The following is a 23,401-nucleotide window of genomic DNA, read 5'->3' as shown; positions in this document are numbered from 1 at the left end:
CAGAGCAAAAAATCACACGAGTAGTCATCAATTTGATGACTTTGTGAACTATGGTTAGGACAATGTAAAAAGATAAGTAATAAACTATCGTATCCTTGTAATCAATAAAGAAAACCTATTCCACATCAAACTTTTATGTGTTGTTTTGAACTTAGTGAGAATCAAGACATTTGCATTCTGAAATGCCGGAAAAAAATGCTGCCAACTGTTGTAAGTGAGAAAGTCAATTGCAATGCCATCTATGAGGCATGCAATAATTATTTAGAAAATATTCACCCATATGTTACAATTCATATGTACGTTGTGTTGTGTTTAGAATCTTTACTGTCTCTTATAACTCTCCTCTAAGATGGCCAATGTAATCATTTGAATGAATAGGCATCCTCAATATAAGGTTTGATGGTAAAATTCACTTTCAATTTAATTAACAAAATTACACAAACACATCGAATAGTAATTTCAGCTTGAACAATAGTTTTTATAGTGTGCATGTAGTATCAACAATTTGCTAGAGAACTTTCAACATTATTATTTCTGAACTCGTAAATCAAAAAGTGTATTCTCTGAAATTTGAATTTTCCACTCCTTTCCAAGGTTTTGTTGCTGAGCCTGCTAGGTGGGATGCCCCAGTGGATGCTCACATCCAAAAATGTTGTTTCTGATGGTTGGCTGTTTGGAATCGGTTCTTTGTTGAGAGGCATCATTCTTGGTGGAGTAGTGTGGGCTCTTGAATCACTGCATTATGGCCTTGAATCCTTTTGTGAAGATGAGGATGTGGTTTCTTATTTCGATAAGCTAGTGGCTAGAAAGTCTCCAGGAATGGCCAACATGAAGGGTGTTGTTCAGAATAATGTTGCATTGGAGTAGAAGGGGAAGTGATAGTCTTGGAAGACCTATTGAATGATGGAACATCCCCACTACTAGAGTTAGCTTGGGACAAGTATTACCTACAAAATAAATACTAGAATAAACAATGATAAGTCTAACTAAACTATTCTACCCTCTATCCTAACCCCAACCTTAAAGACGTCTCTAGATCAGGATCAATAACTCTCTTGAGGATCTCTCGGTCCTGAACGATATATCATTGATTCTAGTGTTATCCTTATTTACTTCTCCATCTTCTGTAGGGTGCTCCCTCCAAGGTTCTTCCTGGAAGAGGTAAACTCTGTCCAGGGCCCTTATCACATATGCATATGTTGACATCATCAAAATATTTTGGCCATTATATTTACCTCAAACATGTAGGTTAGATGGAGATAATTCTCACATACCAACATTATAGAGATTATAACCATTAGGATGGTGTCAACCGAATGGGAATTATGCCTATCTTTGATACCAACACGAAATATCCATTTATGTCATGTCAGCAAAATGGGTAGTTACACCCATATCTGATACTGACACTAAAATTTTGTATTCCACCTCCATTGTGTCAACCAAATTTCACTTAGTTCCTTCTCTTTTGTGTCAGTCAAACTCCCCCATCTCCGAGACCGACACAAAGAGCTGGAGGTCTTCCCTTCATAATGGATTCCACTAATTGCTTTAAGAAATATTAACTAATTTTAATGAATAAAATTATTACTTACATAATGACCTAATATTTCATAGATACATATTTTAAAAAATAAAATGATAATTCAACCTATGCATTCATGTATATATATATGTATGTATGTGTATATGTACACACACACACACACTCACACACATTACTTTCATTTGAACTCAACCAAATTTTACTCAGTTCCATCTCTATTGTGTCAGTCAAACTCCCCCATCTCTGAGACTGACACAAAGAGCTTGAGCTCTTCCCTTCATAATGGATTCCATTAATTGTTGAAGAAATATTAACTAATTTTAATGAATAAAATTATTACTTACATAATGACCTAATATTTCATAGATACACATTTAAAAAAAAAAAATGATAATTCATAGATACACAGATATATTACTTTCATTTGAACTTGAAGAGGACTATTGTACATTCAAATTGCAGAGAGCTTTCAGACTAATGCTTCTGTATGTCAAGGTTGAGAAGCCCTATACTATTTATTGCTTGGATACGAGATATCTTCAATTATTATGTAATGTGCCTAGCAGAAATATTATCTCAAATCCACTAGAAATGTTTACAATCAACTCAAATCCTATCTTTTTCTAATCACCAGTTCTCTATATGGATAAGATGAGAGCATACATAGACCATATTGAGCACAAGAAAAGTAACTATTGAGATATTGGTGGCTTGCCAACCAAATTAGACCAATTCAAACCATAGAAATGTTCAATGCCAAAACGATAGATAATAATATATAAATTTTGAATATGCAAAACTAGCAGATAATGATTTCATAGTGCCTTTTAGGTGCATAGTTTTGGTTGAATAGGGTTTAATTCTTCAAATGGTGGAAAAAAAAAATCTCATACTGCTGACCTTCAAATTCATCTACCCGTTGTTTAAAGTTAGAAGAATGTACTTTTAGTTTAGTCAAATGATGTTCTCAAAATCACTTGCATCCACCACCATAGTTTTCTAACTGCTTGGCTTTGATGTTATAAGAGTTATTTTTTTGATCAATGAATGTGGAACTGATTTTTTTAGTACATATTTGTTGATGACAGCTTATTTGTATTGCTGTTTTCAAAATTGAAGTAAAATAGTTTTTAGTAGATATAATAGATTACTTGAAAAGATACATGCACATTTATTCACAGGTTCAGAGGAAACATGTATATGATTTGAGACAATCTCTTCTGCTTGATGATGCTGGAATTTGCCGTCAACGTATTTATCAGTAAGTCTTCTCCACTGTTTAGGCTATTTATGGGATAAATGAAAACACTTGGAAACAGAACATATTGTCTAATGATTTTAAGGTATGTAGTGAGAATCTTCAGTTTTGTGCTCTGTAAATATTTTCTATAGATGTGAAGAAGCACATAGATTATGGTAGGCCCAGGTAAGCTTCCAACCCAAATATGAAACACTGTGCAATGTTTGCTGAGAACAAACATTCTTGAAACAAAAACATGACAGATTGTATTGACTGTGAATTCTGTACTATTTGTGTAGACAAATGTTAAAGTCAATCTGGTAGGACACAAATACAACAAACATGACATCCAAAGAACTGTTGTTATAACATACCCATAATATTCATGAAGTCTGCATTTTACTATATAGAATTAACATAATCTCAACATATCATCGAAATTTGGTATACATGGAAAGCACCATTGATGCCCTTAAATGGAAAACATACACACAATGCGTTTCAAACTTATCATACAATTTTATAAGTTTGCCAATTGGACACAGCTTTCCATATGGAACCAAATCATTACTATAATTAGCAGTCCATAGTTGAAAATGCGGGCTTGGCAAAAAATCAGCAAGGTCTGAAAAAGGAACTGGCAAAAATTTGGCAGTTACAACTTTAAAAATTGCTTATTTCATTAGATACACATTTCTTTTTGCAAAATCCAGTGGGAGATGCATCCAACGAGTGAATAAATAAGTACATAAAAGAAATAGGTTGAATCTAGTCATATTTGATTGATTTGTATGCAAATTGGATACAAAATGGCATCCTTATGGGGAATGTTGATAGCTGATATGGAACAAAATCACAATGAAATTTAATATTAAATCACAATAGAATTGAAAAATAAAATAAATAAATAAAAATATGTAAATAACAAAACATTTCAATATCAAAATTTTAGTATCCATTGAGCAGGAGATTATTATCAGCACTGCCTAAGAAAGCAAATGCTAACTAATAAGGGTCGACCAAGGAGACCAGCATCCATGATTGACGTTATCAAAGCGAAGGCAATATTAATTAAATGACAAGTAAACTAATAGTAATTTGCAGTAGCAGTTTATATGAATCAATAATCTAATTGGATTAGGTATACAAAATGGTGAACAAATACATCAACGCAATAATAAAAGATCGACCAACTTGTCAATACCACCAGGCATCGGGCTTAACTCGTGTTTGAGAGCTTGGACCCCTAACTTATTCATAAGACCATTCCAAGCGGACACATTATCAATTATGGAAAGAAAACTGTTATTATATATTGACGATCTAGATTATGTTAGCAGCGGTTAATAGAAGACTATAGCGTAAATCAGGATTCATAAACAATGGGAATATTGAAGATATAGAATAACACTATGTTCCTTGAGATGGCATCATGGCAGTGATTAGCCAATGTAAGGGACTATACAGCAACTAACACATGATCAACTCGCGAGGCTAATGCAATTATCATCTGAAGTTCACAATAAAAAAGTTTGAGTGTGATTGGTAATTATACCAATTAAAGGTGACAAATATGAAGAGACATAAGCCATGTCTTAAAGGCTACAACCTTTTAGAAGGACAAAGTAGAAAAGGAATTTCAAACTTATCTTCCGAGGGTATGGAAGGAAAATTATTATTTATTTGGTATTCAGAAAGGAATACAAAAGAAATACTTATCAACAGTGTGTGTTGGCCTTGTGGCAAATCAGGTGTATGTGCTGGCAAGCAATCAACAAGTAATTCTGACTGCTCAATAGTAAATCTAAATTCTGTTATGATTGAGGGTCCTATATATGGTCTTACATATAAAGAATTAATAATAAACTCAGAAATATACACACGCACACACACACACATACATACATACATATATACATATAAATACACACACACACACACAGATATATACCCAGGTCCTATTACTTTTTCAAATTGAGAAGGGAAGACTTTGATGTTACGAATGAGGGGCTTGTATAAATCAAAGCAATGGATCTTTGTCCCAAGATAGGGTAGGGGTCAGCATTTTGAAAGCCTAGAGGGCAAGACCCAAGATGGGATATGAACTTGGATCTGTAAACTTTGAGAGAATCCATTGCAAGTTGGTGTCTAGGCAACTTGGATAACACCTGCTTTTCTTTTTTTGAGCTAGAATAGTGATAAGGTTGGATATGATTGGATAATACCTACTTTTCCATTTTTGAGCTAGAATAGTGATATGATTGGATATGAGTGTTAACAAAAATATAGATAACTTAATCTGATTATATAAATGAATAATTCTTTTAACCTCAAATGCCTTATATCCCTTAGCTTGGGAGATAAATCAGTGTTTTGGGACTCTGTGAGTTCGAGGCAGAGGCAGCCTTTCCGAGGCAAATGGCCTTTGGACTCGGACTCGGCCGAGTCCTGGTAGGGTTCACATGGACTCACCGAGTCCCAAGCCCAGGACTCTCGAAATCTTTTTTTTTTAATTGTTCTTTTTAATTTTTAAAAAGATAGAGATTTTTGGAAAGTGTTTTTTTTTGTTGTTTTTTTAGTGTATATTAATTCTGAAAGTGATTGTTGTTGGTAAATATTGTGTAGCCAACGGGTCGATGTCGTCAGTAAATGTTACGTAGCCAATGGATTGATGTCGTCGGTAATGGTTATGTAGTCGACGGGCTCCTTCGGGAAGTATATAAGCACCATCCAAGATCATTGTAGTCATCATTAGAAGCATAATGTAATGTCTTTGGCAAATGCGAATAATAAAAGGAGTACTACTGTTACATGTTCTTGTTTCAAAGAACGAAAAAAAAGAGTAAAAAGAAAATGTACCATACAGTGATTATACTATATAGTGATTAGCTGCATACGTATAGCTTTTCACAGCATCGTATGACGTGCTAGAAATTAAAAAAAAAAGAAGGGAGCAAGCACCACCCGTACGGTCCTTCATAAGGATCGAAACCATACGGCATTCTAAAGTCCTGGCATCGTACGACATCATGTTGTACCTCGCCAGCATATGGGATAGAGGCTTATAAAGGTATAACGTACGACATAGGATATGCACAGCAGGGGCATTTTTATGGTTTGACTCCAAGCTAATGAGAACACGGCCTTCCTCTAAGCAATCACAATGCAACTGAAGATTCTTCGCAAGGAGTCGGTTTCACTTAGATTGCTAAGCTCGTAATGCAGGCTAAATTCGATGGTAATGGTACACTAAGATCTTGGTAGGGTTTGGTGAGTTTATAAGCTCGAGGGCTTGTGGTAATCGTTGAAACTTTGGGTTGAATTGATTTGGTCGCTTTCTAAGGCGTTCATCTGTGTGTTTCTTTTCTACAGAGGTACGTTTTTTTCGGAGTATTTGGGGATTTGGTTCTTCATATTTCGTGTAAAGGCAACAATGGTGAATGGATGAACCAGGCTCAGTTGGGTTGCGGAGAAATCAGCAGGAAGGTTTGTGTTCGTACGTACAGGAGGCCGTACCGAGCAAGGCTATACGCTAGGCCATATAGAGCAAGGACAAACATCCGTATGGTGCTCCCTACAACAGAGAGACAAGGGAAACCTTACGGCCGTACGGCAGGCATGCAAGGAACAAAGGAAAGATAATAAAAACATAGGTGGCTAGGGGTCCGTACGGTCGAAGGTTAGGAGGGGATTTTTGCAGTAGACAGCTGCACGGAAAAGTAACTGATTGAATAGTAATTTATTTCGCATATTGACAAAGGAGTATTAGGTATGTAGTCAGCCGGGAAAAGGGCTTGGAGGAAGAAACTTGATCACGATTCAGCTATGAGTCAGAATACACAAGCAAGGCCTTCTGGAGCACGGCTAGGTTGAAAAGACAAGGGAAAACAAAGGGCCAAAGTGCAAAACCAACTGGATGGATAGATAACACCACAGAATGTAGCATTCAAAGGGTTGAATGGGTTGGAATGCAGGAAATGATGGAATGAAAATTCGGATAACCACCTTGTCAAAGCAAGCATACGAAAGGCACAGGTAGAGTGGGCAATCTGGATGCCAGTTTTTTGTATCCGAGATTTCGAAGGTGTGCTGCGTATCATGATTGAGGCATATGACAAGTACTCTTGTCAAAGTATAGTTTCGTACTTGGGATACGACGTAGTGGTATCATTTCGGCCAACTGACTTTACCAGGGTATTCGGCATACCAGGAACGGTACAAGGAGGAAAGAAAATTGACAGTAAGCCAAGAAAGATGGATAAGGAGAGAAAATTGAAGCTGGTGGAATTAGTGTGCAAGGATCAGGTACAACAGAAGAAAGATGCCCTTACTGACACCTCGAGGGGAAGAGGGTTGCGAAAATTTGACATTAGAGAAGGCCATTGGAGGTGTCTCATGGACGTGATAAAGAGTAGACTTATAGGGTCTAGTAGGGCGTCAGACATCTCCTTTCCGCTGGCCAGTATGATGAACGGACTCGTGAATGGGAGGGTTTATGACTGGGCTTCTCTATTGGCCACACGCATGGATGAGTTCATGACATTGCAACATAAAACATTTTACATGACACACTATGCCAGTGGACTCTTTCTAGAGGCAACTGTGAGGATGATACCGAAAGAAAAGTTGGAAATCTAGCCAAGTCCGGTAGTACCCGGTGAGCCTCCAATAATGCAGTGGAGGCATTTAGACACACTTGGAGGGCAGAAAGGCGTTGGCCAGAAGAGGGTACGACAAGAGATGGAGGAATCCGGAAACACGGATAGTGGCCGCTAGGATACATCTTGTGAGGAGGATGACTTGGAGGAAATGGAGGAGGTGGAGCAGGATGAGGAGGAAGATGATAAGGAAGTCGGGGTGATTTCAGCAACCTCACTTCGCTTTCCACGACAGTTGAAGGTTGGGCCAGTTACAGCTACCCCATCTTTTTCAGCTCTGCACGTCCATACTATGGCAGATGTTCACATCCTAGGTTTCAAACAGTTTAGGCAACCAGTGGTAATGACCCCTGTCACCCTAAACCCCAGATCACGGACAATAGCAGGAGTAGCAGGATCAGTTACACAGTCAGGGGCTACCCAACCTTTAGGAAGCCGGAGGATAGCATCACCAGCGGATACACCTACGGATTTGCAACCTTACCCAGCGGTTCAGGCATTGACCTTCGTACCTCAAGAGCAAGGATCACTTTAGTTAGTAGCAGTAAGTCTGCCTTAGCCACATCCAGTAGTAGAGTCGGTAGCCATGGAGGGAGGAGATAGTCAGGGAAGGGCACAGGAGCAGGTTCGATTAGAGGTGATTGGGACGGATGCAGTAGTCACGACAGCGGACACACTATTGGATGATGTAGTAGATTAGGCTGCTGATTTGGGCATGCCGCTAACAGCCGCACAAATTAGCTCAACAAGTCGGGCGAGTGAGTATCCGAGACGACTACTTGCCCCTATTACCAGAGGTCCTTCCATTCAGTCTCCCATGCGAGAGGATCTTTAGTTAGAGGCGATTTGGTCGAACAACAAGGTTGTCGAGGTCCTCACATCACCAGAGGCAGGAGATCAGAGTGCATCGGCACCAGAGAAAGTAGCAGGAAGGGTACAAATGCAGGGTCCTATACCAGTAGCAGAGGAAAAGGATAGGGATATCCATTCTTGCCTCAGTGACATCGTCGAGAGAAGTAAGTGCCTGGCAAAGTTGGTGCTCACAGAGAGACGACGGGTAGAGGCTGGGCAAGAAGCTTGGGAGGCCGCAGAGAAGGCTCGGGAAGAGATGGCCGATCGACTTGCCACCCAACAGATTGCATGGGAAACAGAGCGGACAGTGCACAACTCGAGGAAATTGCACGAGGGAAGCAGGAGGCAGATTAGCAACTTGCAGTAGCGCTACAAGAGAATGAAACAACAAAGAAAGCACATGATCAGAAAGAAGCTGAATGCGATGAGGTCACATTGATGTTGAAGGAGGTAGTGGAGGAGAACTCACAGATCAGAGCTGATTTTAAGGTTCGGATGCAATAAGTGTATCAGCTATGATGCAACCGGTCTACACAGTCAGAGACACAACCTTCTAGTTCATGATGTTTATGTTGTTTTTTATCTACGAATTAATGTAATTAGTTATTCTTGAGTTTTGTTGTGTTGTCGTCCGGAGACGACTTTTTGTTTTGAGGGGGGATGATGTTGTCGGTAAATATTGTGTAGCCAATGGGTTGATGTTGTTAGTAAATGTTATGTAGCCGACAGGTTGATGTCGTCGGTAATTGTTATGTAGTGGACGGGCCCCTTCCGGAAGGTTCTTCGAGAAGTATATAAGCACCATCTGAGATCATTGTAATCATCATCAGAAGCATAATGTAATGTCTTTGGCATATGCGAATAATAAAAGGAGTACTACTATTACATGTTCTTGTTTCATTGTCTGTATGCATTAATTCATTTACCCCATACGGTAAATAGTGATGTTGTGGTATGTCAGGAATTTATTAAGGATTGAATCTTAACTCTTAAATTTTCAAATTTGTCTGAAAATCTTGAATATTATAGGAAATTTAATGTTTAAATCTTCAAATGTCGTTAACCAGGTTATAGCAAATTATACAGTTGAATAGTCTTGCATCTCAAAATGAAAGATAGTTACCCAAATTGAAAGTTCACTGCCAATATCGGTTACTCTCTGGGTTTCATTATGAAGAAGTGACTTTCAACATTGTAGAGTTCAGTAATGCTGTACAGATATTTTCAGATTTACATATATTTGTGTTAGAATTCTATAATGATGTATATGAGTTTTTATTTTTATTTTTTAGACTTATGTGTTCATGAATGTTAGAAGTTTAGAACTCTCTAGTGTTGTACATAAAGTTATAAACTTTCAGACTTACGTGTATATGTGTTGCTGGTTATGTCCTTTATCATTTTCTTGGCAAAAATTTGTAAGCCAACTATAATTGTTATTAAATGACTTTTACCATTAAAGGTTGTGTTTCACTAAGCAAATTAATAGACATTCTTGAGAGACCTGTTGTTGTCTACAATGCGCAAATAAGCTGTAACAAACATATTTTTCAATATCTGAGTCTTCCATGACTTATCTTAGGCATACTCATAGGAGGGTTTAGGCTACTATGAACCTTTTCTACACTCTAGCTGATATTTTGATATATGTTTTCAACTTTTAATTCCATTGATTTCATATATTGTAGACATTTGACAGTGACACTGTGTTTAACTTTATATTATGTTATTCAGTTTTTTTCCTTCAGATTTTTGTTATACTATGTGATCTATGCAAAATTGTGTATAGCTTCTATTTATCTCAATTATTGTGTATTTGATGTTAATAGACTAAATGACTAATGAAAAAATCTTTAAATCCTTAAAAATCTTTGAATTTCATGGGTTTTTCTATTTTCCGAGTCCTTGTTGAGTCTTGACCGAGTCTGGTTGCCAAGTCCAAGTTTGAGTCGGATTTTGACTTTCTAAGGCAGAGGCGAGTCCGAGTCCCGTAACTATGAGATAAATATCAAATCTTTGTTAATTTCGTAATATTTGAGACTAAACTTAATTAGGGGACATTACAAGAGATTCATCCAATGAGGGAATAAATAAGTACATAAAAGAAATAGGTTGAATCTAGCCATGTTTGATTGTTAAGTATGCAAATTGGGTACAAAATGGCATACTTGTGAGGAATGTTGATAGTTGATGGTCTGGAACAAAATGAAAATAACAAATAGTTAGTGTAATACTAAAAGTAAATACTACATCGAAACATTTTATATCCTCCTCTTCCCACCTCTAGTGAAAACTAGGGGATAGGTACAACCAGAGGGTCTAATTTGGGAGTCCATTGTGACTCCTCCACCTTGCTCAACTATGGCTCAACCTCCATCTTGGACGTAGATGTTGGTGGCACTGACAGTGACCTTCCTCGTCCTTCTCATCCTCCACAATGTCATCCAATTACAATCCCAAATCCACCCACTTCCTCCATTGCCTGCTTGCTAAGTTATAGATCTTGTCCTTTGTAAAAAAAGGAGGCTAGTCCTATCAAATTTTTGTAAGGATCTATTTCATCCAAATCAATTGAATCATTTGATAGGGTACTCTAGGGTATATGGAGGTACCGTAGGGTATATTGGATCCTTCTCTCCCTTTCTTATGCATAGATGAAGATTTTATTGCACAAAGAGGAAATCATCTTGGCATTTTTGATCTAATTTGTTCCTCCTATTTGTGTAGATGGCCTCAAACATGTTCGGATTGCACTCACAATTGGATGCATTACAAGTTTGACCACAATAAATGAAGGGTGAATCTTTGGAGTTTTGTCATATTTCCACCTCAATTTATTTAATTTATGTCATGTCCCCTTTCTAGCGACACAATTCCTACAGTAGATTTGCCTATCATCGACTCTCGTAGGCAAATGATTTTGAGAGAGAGTCATCTTGTTGCCAAATGATTGCATTTTGCTACATCCAGTAAATGGGGCCTACATGCTCTAATGTTGAATTGAGATTGCACTTTTAATTTTATAAAGTTATTTATTTAATTTTATAAAGTTATTTGATAATAAAAGTGCATTATAATAAGATAGTATAAAAGACGTTTCTGGAAGCTTCCAGTGACTTCTCAAAAAAGTGAATAAATAGAGGACAAGAGGCACCCATTTGGACAAGCGGTTTTTGTGGATTCGACTTCTATTTCAGTTGGAGCAATTTGTAGTCATTTGGTCTGCAAATTCTCAAATTATCTTTGGGAACGAAAACTCCCATTGATAAGCAATTTTGAGGGTGTGGAATACCACTCGAATTATTGCAAAAAAACTGGAGGTGACGTTACAGTCATTTCATCAGGGCGGAAGTTTGTGGCCTAAGGCCAAATTGAGAATTCTTGCATTTTTGGATTGTTTGAGACGAGTTAATTACCATCTTATTGAAGAATTGTCGAAATTCGGATCAGGGCTAGGATGGTCTATCACACGAGATTGAGCGATTTACTTGAATGAGCCGACAGCTACTCAGGACTCCATTTTCGACTCAGTCTGGGAACCCATTTTTTTTCGGCAGATATCCAAGGGCAGATTGCGGGTAGAGACGCACTAACCACAAGTGCTTCCAGTCAAGCATTTTTTTCACTCGAGCGGCATACTGCATCTTCATAGTTCGGCTACCCGCTCCAGTATTGGTAAATTCGTCAGCAATTACACACATTGTCTTGGCAGCAGCAACAATAACGTTTCCATCAGTTTGGGCGCTCGATAAGTAGGTTACGAAATATAATAGATAAATCACAGTGGTAGTCAGGTTAATCCTGATTTATGGACTCTAATTGCAATACGGCGGTGAACTCAAAACAGTCGCCATCCTAATTGGAGTAAAGACCCGTGTGGTAGGAATCTCCAGATTGCAAAGGGCAAGCCCGCATCCATTAGCAGCATTACAGTCAGGCTGGTTCCATGGAAGCAATAAATCTCAGGTTCTTGATGTTGTTTCTATTAGTTGAAAACTAAGTACATTCAGACATTATTATGCATTTGTTACAAATATTGTAAGACCGGTAACGGAATTGAGTAAATATTGTTGGTATTACCATTGCAATTGTTATTGCCAGCACATTCAGTGAATTGATTGAGACATCTTTTCCAATTAATAGTTTGGCAAATTTATAGAACATTATCTTTATAGTACAGTTTCAGATTACAAAATAAGTGTTTTACGAATTGTCTCAGTTTAAGCATTGGTTCTTTAGTGACTTTAATAGTTAGGGTCATCTCAAGTTAGAAAGCCAAGTCAAAACATATTTTATGAAATTATCAATACTAATAGTAATCTGTAACTTGTAAGATGCGTGTAATAGACTCGATTATTATACTTGTTATTTGTGTGGTTTTTCCTCTTTTAGCCAACTCTGAATATTGGGACAATTAATTCAACTTTTCATGCTTATAGTATCTATTTCTTGTCCTTGAACTAAATATTGGAGATTTGCATGATATCACCTCTCTATTTCTAATTTGTTCAATAATTTATATGCAATATATAGGTGAGGGCAAGTGGGTAGTTATTAGGAACATGAAGGTTGTGGTTAGAGATACATTTCCTTCAAGTTGGAAAACTTGAGCAACAATTGTTGCTAAATTGCGGTCACAGGCATAGTTGGGCATGAAGGAACATAGGGCAGGTCCTTGCATGATATCTCTTAGAACATCAGTGTGTCCCTTTGGTCCTTACCAGGTTTACTTCAGAATGTGATTGTTTACGCTGATCTTCTTTGTGTCATTGAGGCCCATAGAATCCCACTCACTCGCTTCTTAGTGTGTCTGGTTTTCATTGGATCTCGGTCTACAAGGATGAGGTTCGGTGTGGGCGGCTTGGGTGGGGTGGTGTGCCTTACCAGTTGCCGGCTTTGACGGGTGGGTTCTAGTGTTCACTTCGATGTGTTTGCTAGATTCATGTGGGTCAAAGTGGGCTTGGGTCGATTATGTCTTAAGGATATTTTCATTGCGTAATGTTACTTTCTGTAGTCATCCTCTTGCTACGATTTGCACAATTGACCAAAGGGGGACCCCTTTACTGAGTTGTAAGACAACATTGCTAGGTTTTTTGTGATGGAGGATATTATTATTGTTGGTGACTCACTCACCTGCTTGTTGCTTCTTGGTGTGTATTATTAAATGAGAGTCTCACTCACCCACTTCCTAGAGTTTTTGGTTTTCACTGGCTTTTGGTCTACAAGGATGAGGTTGATATTAGGGGGTTGTGAGGGACTTGGGTGGCTTGCATTGTCAGTAGTCTGCTTCAAGGTGCAACTTATATTGTTCACTTTGACGGTTTTGCTAGATTCATGTGGGTTAGAGTGGGCTTGGGTGTATCACAACTCAGGGATATTTTCATTGGTGTATGTTACTTTCCTCCCTCATCCTCTTGCTACGCTTTACACAATTGACTATAGGGATGCCTTTACAAACTTATATGACAACATTGCTAGGTTTTCTATAATGAGGGGCTAAGGAGCTGCGATTTCGGCCCTAATTTGGGCTATTTTATTTGGAGGAGGTTATTGTGATCAAAGGTCTGATTTTTTTGGGCAAATGGTGGATAGTTTCAAGGGATTAAAATTCTGATTTTTCTAGCTAGGGCATCAAGATTTGCAAGGGATTTGAAATTCTCAAAGTCTAATCCTAAATTCGAAAAGAAGACCTGCTCATTGGTAAAGATAACTTCAAATCATTTAGAGTTGAAAGGGATCCTTAAGCAAATTTCTCTTTTTTGTTCTCGTCTAGTTTTGTTTCTCTTGGTTCTCCTTGCATTCATCATCCACCACTTCATCATCCCATCTTAGGTTGAAGATTGGAGATTGATAAGGGTAGAATCCATGATAGGACATTTGAAGAGGCAGAAATAAGCTAGACCACCCTAGGTATTGGAGAGGGAGATATAAGTGTAGTCCATCCTAAGGCAAAGACGAGGCAGAAATAAGTGGTAGTCCCACACCTAGGTTGAAGATTGGAGATTGATAAGTGTAGTGAAAGGACATTTGGTGAGGCAAAAATAAGTGTAGAATTCATCGATAGAAAGAAGATTGGAGCTCGATAAGGGTAGTCCATATCACTTAGAATGAAGGGGCAGAAATAAATGTTTAGATGGTAGATGTTAGTGCAAGCAGGAACCCTAAGTGAACAAATACTAAGAAAGACAGAGGATATGATGCCCAAAACAACTTTCTTCTCGAAAATGAGGCGAATAGCCGATACCAATGTCAGTATAGTAAACATGATATAGGTAAAAGATAGACTAAAGGAAGGACAATCCCCCTTGGCAAAGAAGATATACAAGACTGGAATTGTACATGCAACAACTTTTCCTCCCACCTTGCCTTGTCCAGAATTGGTTATGGAGTCCGCATCCAAGTTTGATCTGATTAGTAAATCCATCGTTTTTGATGAAGGGAAGAGGGTGTTGGCCAACATTGGTGGACAAGCAATCGAAGAAGCATTTAACATTCCCCAGTACAAGAGCATGACAGTGGTGACGATGGATCAGGCAGCCAAGACATTTCAGGATAACTAGGAAGCTTATTGCATGCATCTAAAATAGGATTGGCTACACGAGGGAAAGATACGAGTAACCAGATCATTGAGGCTCACTTTGGCAGATTTCAAATCAGAATATGGTTATCTCATTGTGCTTCTCAGCCGGATCATGGGCTTAGCTCAAGGTATGCAATTCGAAAATTGGATTTACTTCTTTATTGATGAAATTGAAAAAGGAAAAAGAAGATTTGATTGGGCTAGGATCATAAGCGAGAATCTAGAGTTGCAACTTAGAACCATACAAAACCAAAAGCAATTCTACATGGGATCCTATCTATTTTACCTAATTGCTAGATTATATAAAAGTCCGGGACTTAAAGCCAAAGGAGAAGTTGGCAGTGGGGCGGGGTAGTATTCGGTGCATGAATGCTATCCTCAGCTTCATTTGCACAACAACAAAGATTGCAAAATGTTTTGTGACGCTTTGCCATGAAGACAGTAAGGGTATTATAAGGGACACCTACTAAGAGACTCTCACCGAAAGCAGAAGCAAAGATAAAGAAGTATGGGAGTTGGTTCATCCAATTTTCGCAATTCACCTACATTAGAGTAGCGGGAAGCACAATTTGTCCCAAGAGGCTTCCAAGATACCCACTCAACAAGGTAGTTTTGATGGAATTGGCTAGGCAACTTGAACATTATGATAGAATAATGAGACTCGAAGGTAAGACAGAGATTACCTTCTCATTCAAAATTGACAATGATAGTTGCCCCAATCGTGTTGCCTTTGCAGTTGCGGAGAAGGAATTGGATTGATATTATCTAGGATGGTAGAAAGCAAGGCAAGCATTCGGTCCTAATGGTTTTATCAAGGTATCTCATGGAAATGCGTTTAAACATGTTCTCACTATAGAGGACTTTTGGGCCAATGCCAAGGATGACTTTCATGTGAGAAAGCTAGCTTTCTCAAGATTGTCGGTGAACATGATGAGAGATATCAAATGGAGAGGCCTTGATATTCCCGATCAACTGGAAGATGATGGAAATGTGTTGAGATAAGATTATGATACAGTAGAAGGAACAGAGTTGAATCCAGTAGATTGGGATGATCATCAGGATCCTTCCTTGGAGGTAGTTACAAGAGCAATTGATTTGCATACTGAGTCATGGTACAATGAAAAGTTAAGGAAGCTGCAAAGTCAAAGGATTCCCCTTATGAGAAGATGAAGCCAAAAGAAGGTCCAACAAGATCAGTCAGACAAAAGGGCGAAGGAAGTAGCTGGCAACAAGAAATAGTTAGAAGCAAGAAGAGAGCTTTGGAGGTTGAGAAAAGCAAAGAACATCCACAACCTCCAACAAAGAGACAACATGCAGCACCGTCAAGGGAAAGTATGATAGAGGCTAGAGGCCAAGAAGATAACACAAGTGAACAAAGGACTGCAGTAGATGTGAGCTCTGATTTAGAGTCAAGTGGTTACAGTGATAGCACCGGGTACTCTCCTCTCTCAAAAAACCAACATGGAGATGACATGGCAGTTACTAATGAAGAAGAAGATGGGTCGATTGATATTGAGGAAATGAGTCAGGCACCTGAGGCTCTTAGTGATGCTTTGTTAGTCGAAACAAATCCAGATTTGGGGAGATGCACTACACCACTATGGTTAAGGAAAATACTTATGGCAAGAGGCGAGGTAGTAACTGCCCGAATAGTAGAAGACATCCAAGGATTAATAGAGAAAAGTGATAGCGAGAACTAGAATCAGGTTGCAAAAATGGTGGCAAAGGTAATCAGAAGCGACAATGATGGTCATCGAAAGGTTCAGATTGCTATACCAACAATCAACAAGGCATTGGACAAGATTGCGGCCCAAGAAATATAAGATAGTGGAACATAATTTGGGAAGAAACACAGATGACATGGAATGTGAAGAGATCCACGAGGGTATAGCTTCAATCAGAGAAAGGTTGAGGAAGGCAAATGAAAGGATCATAAAGTTGGAGGCCAAGAACAAATATTGGAGAGATTGCCAGCCTATCCAACAATTGCACCAGGCAGCCCTTCCTCAAGATAGCAGGAGCAACCTAGAAGAGATATCAGCTCAGCTACATGAAGTCAAGGATTGGATCTATGATACAATCCAAGACGGGCGAAATTTCTTGCCTTCCTTTATCTCGACATTTTGGTCATTAGTGATTGTTAAAAACAAATTTAGAATATTTGAAGGGGAGTGGAAAGATTTCCTTCCGATCAAGGATTTAGCCATTCCCAGGCTACAGGCATTCATTGGGCCGTCAGAGAAATATTTGGAAAGGGCCAAGTTCGTTGATGAAAGAGGATTGAGTATGGTTGAGTCTTGGTTTGTTGCCTTGACTACCAGATTGAGAACACTCGAGGAGATACAAAAGGTAGTTGCACATCACAGCCTAAGTGTCGAAACTTCCATTTCAATCATGATGAGCGACGTTGGGGTGGCACTTGATTTTGAAGACATCAAAGAAGAGGACATTGATGAGACAAGACTTGGATCAAGATTGGATGAGTTAGAAAAGGTTGCTATCAAGAAGAAACATTTGGGCACCCTTTCCTCCCTCAATGCCTTTATTGGATTTGCAAAAGAGTATGAGAAGAACCATGAGAAGACACTACAGGCAAGCATCATGATGAAATTGGTTGTTCATTGTCTTAGCTAAAAGAACGAAAAAAAATGGAGATTTATATTAGAAGATCATTGATGTAAGCCCAAGTGGCAATTTCTCTTTCTTCTAGGGTTGGACGAGTGTCTAATTCTGATTGGTCACCATTTTGGTGCCTTCTCATTGGTTGCTACTTTTTCACTTTTTTCATTGGTCCATTGACCAGGTGGCATCTTCTCATTGGCCGATGGGGTAGCAACCCTAATTAGGGTTTCTAGGATTCAATTTTGATCGTCAGTTTTGCCTCTTTATGTCTACTATTGGTTGTACATTTTGGCCTCTATATAAGGCCATTTGCTCTCGTTTGTAATGGTTGGAGAAAATTGTTGCGAAGATAATGCCAAAATTCGCTATTTCTTTCTCATTGTTGTGACTTGCATGGTGGTTAAGAGCCTTTGGTAATATTGCATGATTTCTACTTCCAAATAGTTAGAGTAAAATTTCTTTTCAAGTTGTTAAAGTGGATTGCATTTCAAGTTGTTAGGTAAGAGTAAAGTAGATGAATAGTTGCATGATAGCGTTAGTAGATGTTTTATAGGGATCAATACTAGGCCACTAGCATCCTAGCGGCTTGTTGGGAAGCCTTGTGTGGTAAACTAGTGCATTTTCCTTTGAATCATTGCATCTATGGAGGTGGAGCCGTTGGTTAACTTCCATTAGATTCAATCCCAGTCCATTTGCTAATCTTCCATTCATAGGAGTAGGAGTAGAATAGCAAGTAGTTTAGGAGTTAGAATTTTGAAGAAGAGAGTTAGAAAGACATAAGTCATAGGACTATTCACCCTCCATCACCATTAGCTTCTTCATCAACATCATCTAGCATTCACACCGAATCACCATCACTGCCATTCCACCGAAGTCGAGTCATCCTCAAACAAATAGGGTGAGGCCGCCTACATGATTACCAGCAAATCACATCGATATACTGAGTTAGTATCCACAGGTGTAAGGAACATTGGAGTTATTCTCATGTCCCATGAGTATTAAGTTTTCAAGAGAGGATTGTGTGTTTGATACTCCATATTAGATATTCAATTGCTAATATGTTATGTGGTATAAAAAATTGACATCAACAGTAACCTAGAACTTAAACTTTGTTACTGATGTAAGAAGTCCAACTCTAGAAAATGTAGAGATATGGCCAAAAGAACTTGCAAACAAGTAGAAATCTCGGAAATAACAATACTGAATTTATGCTATCTTCCAGTATCAATAGACCAAATACACTATCTAAATCATGAAGGAGTAAGCTCTGAATGAATACCAACGTATTCCTTTATGTTCAATTTACTAGTCAAATTTACAAACACAAAAAAATGGTAAAAGGAACTTGGTAATGTTTTGCAGACAGCTGGTGGCCTAAGTTTGCCCTCATTGACATTCAACTCTGAACCGTCAGCACCCAACCCAGTTCTACATATGCATTAACCACTATAAAACTGTCCTGTTGCGATGTCTTGACCCATGACCAGTTTGAACTTCCTACACCACTTGTTCTCAACTGATAGTGGCTTCCCTTGCAGTAATTTATTAAACCTCGTACTAAGCCTTTTATAATGCTATAGTTCGCAACTGTCTGTGGGTTGCATGTTAGAACATGTAGACGTCTTTGCAATTTCCCTTTAACCCCCCTGTGTTGTTCTTGTTATTCTCTTCGTCCTTGTCACTGTTGGCTGCAAAAATATTTGCATACGGTGTTCTCACTGTGGTAAGAGTTTGAGCTGACAATTAGCTATTCCCATCAATCTTGTACTTGGCTATTGTAGGTTTGAGGCTAGGACAGCGCTGGTAATGAAAATCAATGATAATGGGGTGTATACTTACACGATGTACTGTTGCTGTAATAACCTCCTCTGCTATAGGATTAACTGACTTCTATCCTTGCTGTCCAAACACAAAATTTCTAGTATTGAGTTGTATGTGCTAGAATGACTTCAAAAACTTGTATACTTTTGCCACCGAACTTCCACTTCTTAAGTCTTCTATGCAATAATCTGGAATCACAGTTCTGAAATGCAAATGTGAGATACTAGGTTTGTGTCTAGTCTCTATATTCTTCCTTTAGGGTTTTCGTCCTTAGGAAATATCTAGTCACATTTAAGCAACCTTTAGGATTTGTAAAATAAGATATATCTGTGGTGCAATCCCATTGTAGCTCCATGCTTTTATAACCTCAATATGAGAGAAGACACAAACAACTAGGCAATATGGGATTAAAAGCCAATTTCGTCTTTGAGTCACTTAAGTTACTTTATTATTTTATAACATTAAAATATTTAAATAAATCACTTAAGTCACTTGAACTTTAATATGTCTTGAAATACTTGTTTGATTGCCATGCTGTCTAAAATAGGAGTCTCTCCTCATAATTCCCCATGTGACCAAATACACTTTCTAAAAATAGAAAGGGTCCATCTCTCTTACCCCTGACTTACTATACATAGTAAGTATGGCAAGTGGAGTCCAAATGATAATGAACGAAGGCGGAATCCATAAATCACTGAATGTTTGAGATGAATCAATCCTTAGAAGACCCTCTAACCATCCTCATTAGCCTACAAGGATCCAATATTAGGCTAATCTCTGAAATTCTGATGTTGGCAACCAATGGGGACATTACAGTTTGGTCCTTGACTTCTTCTTGGTGGCTCGGAGAAACTAGCTAGGTTTGTTTATTTGGTTGTGCTGTTCCCTATTGTTCTGTTTTTCTTTCCCTGGACACTGTTTGGTGCTCCTGTTGTTTAGTTGGACTTTTGCTTTGGCTCAGCAATCCTATGGGCCATCTTGTTGGCCTTTTATTGGACATTAATAAATTTTATCTTATCTTGATACATTGATATAGAATAAGTATGATTTTTTATAACTTTTTTTAGAAGCGTGATGTGCTGTATTTGGTATATAATTACGTAAAATGATGCTGTTCCTGATATAGACAATATATATATGCAATCGATATGATATTATGTTTGCCGCAATATGCTTTGCTGTGTCTGATATAACAATAGAATCATGCAAAAGTGGGAGTATCGTTCAGATCTTAACATATTGTATGTTTGCAACTCAAAGATTGATGCTCTTTCTGATATGTGCTTTCTGTACTTGCAATTAGTGAAGCTGTCTCTGTTCTGCAATTATTTTCTTGCAATTAATTAATGCCATAAGGCACTTGCTTAAATGAGAAGATCCAAATTTGGATATTGAAGAGATAAAATGTTCTGAATGATTATTTTTTGATGAGATCAATTCTCATTTTATATTGTGCTAACTAAGGAGTTGCATCCATTTGGTTTGACAGACATTTCCTTTCTTTACTTGTCTCACTCAAAGACACCACACTCTCTCCTTGTCATGGCCATTCATAGTGCTGTACAATAATGAGTTGGGTTTGTAAATAAATCGGTTGTCTTAGTGATTTTTCCTTCCTTGATCGCTGGGCATAATTTTTCATGATAGTTATCACTTTGTTAGTAAGGCATTCGCTTCTCATTCGTACATTGTGATGGAGCCCAAATTTTCACAAAATTTAAGATCTTCATTTAAGATATAATGCTGGAGATTTGATGAAGCCTTGTCATTGATTCATGTTAAAATGCTAAAGGATTTTGTGAAATTGAATGAAGTTTTGAGTTAGAAGCCCCGTTGAAAAAGCAGTCATGGATAAAATATATTGAACCATAAAGAGGTGAAAGAGATTAGTGCTATAAGAAGCATTGATAATTAAGAGGTTAGATAATTATCTAACTTTTCAAAAAATGGTGCTTTATAAAAATAGTGCATGTTTTAGGAGATTCCTTGAGCTCTTTATATTCGAGCTCCCTCATTGTATCATCAACATCTTTAGCATATTGTAAATACATGATTTCTTGTGTTTGCATATCTTGTTCTCTCTCATGTTCGTTTAGGGTTTTTCCCTTGCTCGACGCTCTTCCTTCCTTGGCTTCCCTTTGACAGGTTATTTGCATGTAGGTGATTTTGGGCGTCTTCAGAGTTGGATTTCATCAACTCCTACATGGTATCAGAGCCTTCCTGCTGCTCCTTGATTGAAGGATTTTTGAAGCTGTGATTTGAAGTCACAAACCCTAGTTTGTTTGTGCATTTTTCTTCAAATTGGGGGAATAGTGAATTTTCGGAGCACATTGGGCCCAAATGGACACTGCCATTGGATTCAGGAGGCACTTTTCAGCTAGGATCCATATAAAATTCGTCATTTTTGGAGATAGGGCTCCGGGAGGCAAAATTTTTTTAGTTGGGGGAGGTTCCGTATGGTTGTACGGATGGATTTGCTCAAAAAAATAAAAAAAAATATAAAAGACGGGCGCAACCATCGCGGGGCCGCCATTGAGCCACTCGCGCGTGGCCTACAGCGGCTGCAGTAGGCAGCGCTGCCCTGAGCTCCATTGCGGCCTCAATGCTTTGCAAGAAGTGCTGCCTGAACCTCCGCCTCAGCCAGAGTATTCAATTGGCGCGCCGCTCAGTCAGCGCCTCCGCCGACGTCCAACCTCCGTAGCTCAGCTCCATTGGTCCGCCGTCGGGGAACTCTGCCCAGTTGACGCTCCCGCTCCTCCAGCCTGCGTGGCAGTTTGCTATTTGATTAGCTTGCACACATCAATGTTTGATAGATTTCCTACGCAGTGACACGTGGACAGGTTTGAGCCCAGTTAGCACTCCGTGAGCAGCATAGTTGGCATTTTTCGCCCAGTTTGCGTGACACGTGGTAAGGCTGCCATGTGGCCCTTGCCACGTTAGCCATCCGCCATTTGGCTTTCTTTTTTACTGCGACGGGCCGCAGGCCGTCAAATTTAAGCTCATGATCTGCTGACATCAGCATGGTGTCATCCCTGCATCATCCCTTGCACCTCTCCAAGGTCATTTTGACCTACTTGTGGTTTTTTGGCCATAACTTGAGCATACAGAGGTATTTTTCCGATCCGAAAGAAATGTCGAAAAGCTGGTTCCGAGACGAAGACTTGGTGTAGCTATTTTTAGGTTTTGATGTAGTTTTGTTACCTGTTTTTTCAGTTGAAATCTGGAGTTATGTTTTTGACTCCGACTTGCATATCTTTTGCATCCTATGTCAGTTTTTTGTAAACGTTATATTTTTGGAAAGTTGATTCTGTCATCTTTTCAGAAATGTAGTCCTTTTCCTTAAATTTTGGCCCATGCTCTTTCTATCATGTTTTTGGTGTTTTTTCTCTATGGTGGATATCTTGGGTGTTTTAGGTCCGAGGATCGTTTTCCTGGCATGGTTTCTTTTGTTTTGGGCTGTACTATCTTTTGTATCAGCTTTTTTTCTGTTTTGGTCATTGTAGACATCATTTGCAAGCTCTTTTGTATTGCACTGAGATAAAGTGTCACTTTTGCATTTCAGATTCATGAACGTTGTTTTCGAGTCAGTTGTACATGCACTATTTTTATAAAGACCATGGGGGGATCGTTGTTTGCTTTTTTAGGCCTTCTCCTTTTGTCAAGTGAGTGTCCCTTCCACGACATTAGCTCCATGCAGCGTCATTGTGACCGTGTCTTTATAGGTGCTTGTACCTCTTCCTCTCTTGTTGTTCTTGGTTCGTCTGCAGGAGACTTTGGCCCATCTTCTCAGTTGCCTGTCATCTCACCTCGTCTGCATTAAGGGGGGGTTATGCTGTTGTTCTAATGCACCCTTGGTTTGATGGTTCGATAGTGTGAACTATGTATTTAGTGGTTGATCCTATATACACGGCGATTGCAGTGGTTGGCTACCTATGCATTTCGGTGAGATGGATCATCTACCATATAGACATGCTCGGTTTGTACCATCTTCTTCCTTGGTGGTACTTCAGATCAGCAGTTTGGCAGATTTGCAGCTTCTTCATGCTTCAGTGATGCTCTTCATGATCACTCCTTGTTCCTGT

The 23,401-nt window shown here is 38.7% G+C and overlaps 1 protein-coding gene across 3 annotated transcripts in view; it reads left to right on the top strand.

Annotated features, from left to right (window-relative positions):
* SECA2 (Preprotein translocase SecA family protein) overlaps nucleotides 1–23,401 on the top strand; it is a 237,349-nt gene that overhangs the window by 158,426 nt on the left and 55,522 nt on the right. For all 3 annotated transcript variants that reach the window (XM_089805095.1, XM_089805094.1, XM_089805093.1), the window contains exon 27: nucleotides 2,728–2,807. In XM_089805095.1, the coding sequence (XP_089661221.1) occupies nucleotides 2,728–2,807 (80 nt within the window). The remainder of the gene's footprint in view (nucleotides 1–2,727; nucleotides 2,808–23,401) is intronic.

The sequence above is a fragment of the Cupressus sempervirens genome, chromosome 10 (assembly GCF_028749045.1).
Source record: "Cupressus sempervirens isolate cs-2001-9-10 chromosome 10, ASM2874904v1, whole genome shotgun sequence".
Lineage (NCBI taxonomy): Eukaryota > Viridiplantae > Streptophyta > Pinopsida > Cupressales > Cupressaceae > Cupressus > Cupressus sempervirens.
This window is presented reverse-complemented; position numbering and strand designations above follow the sequence as displayed.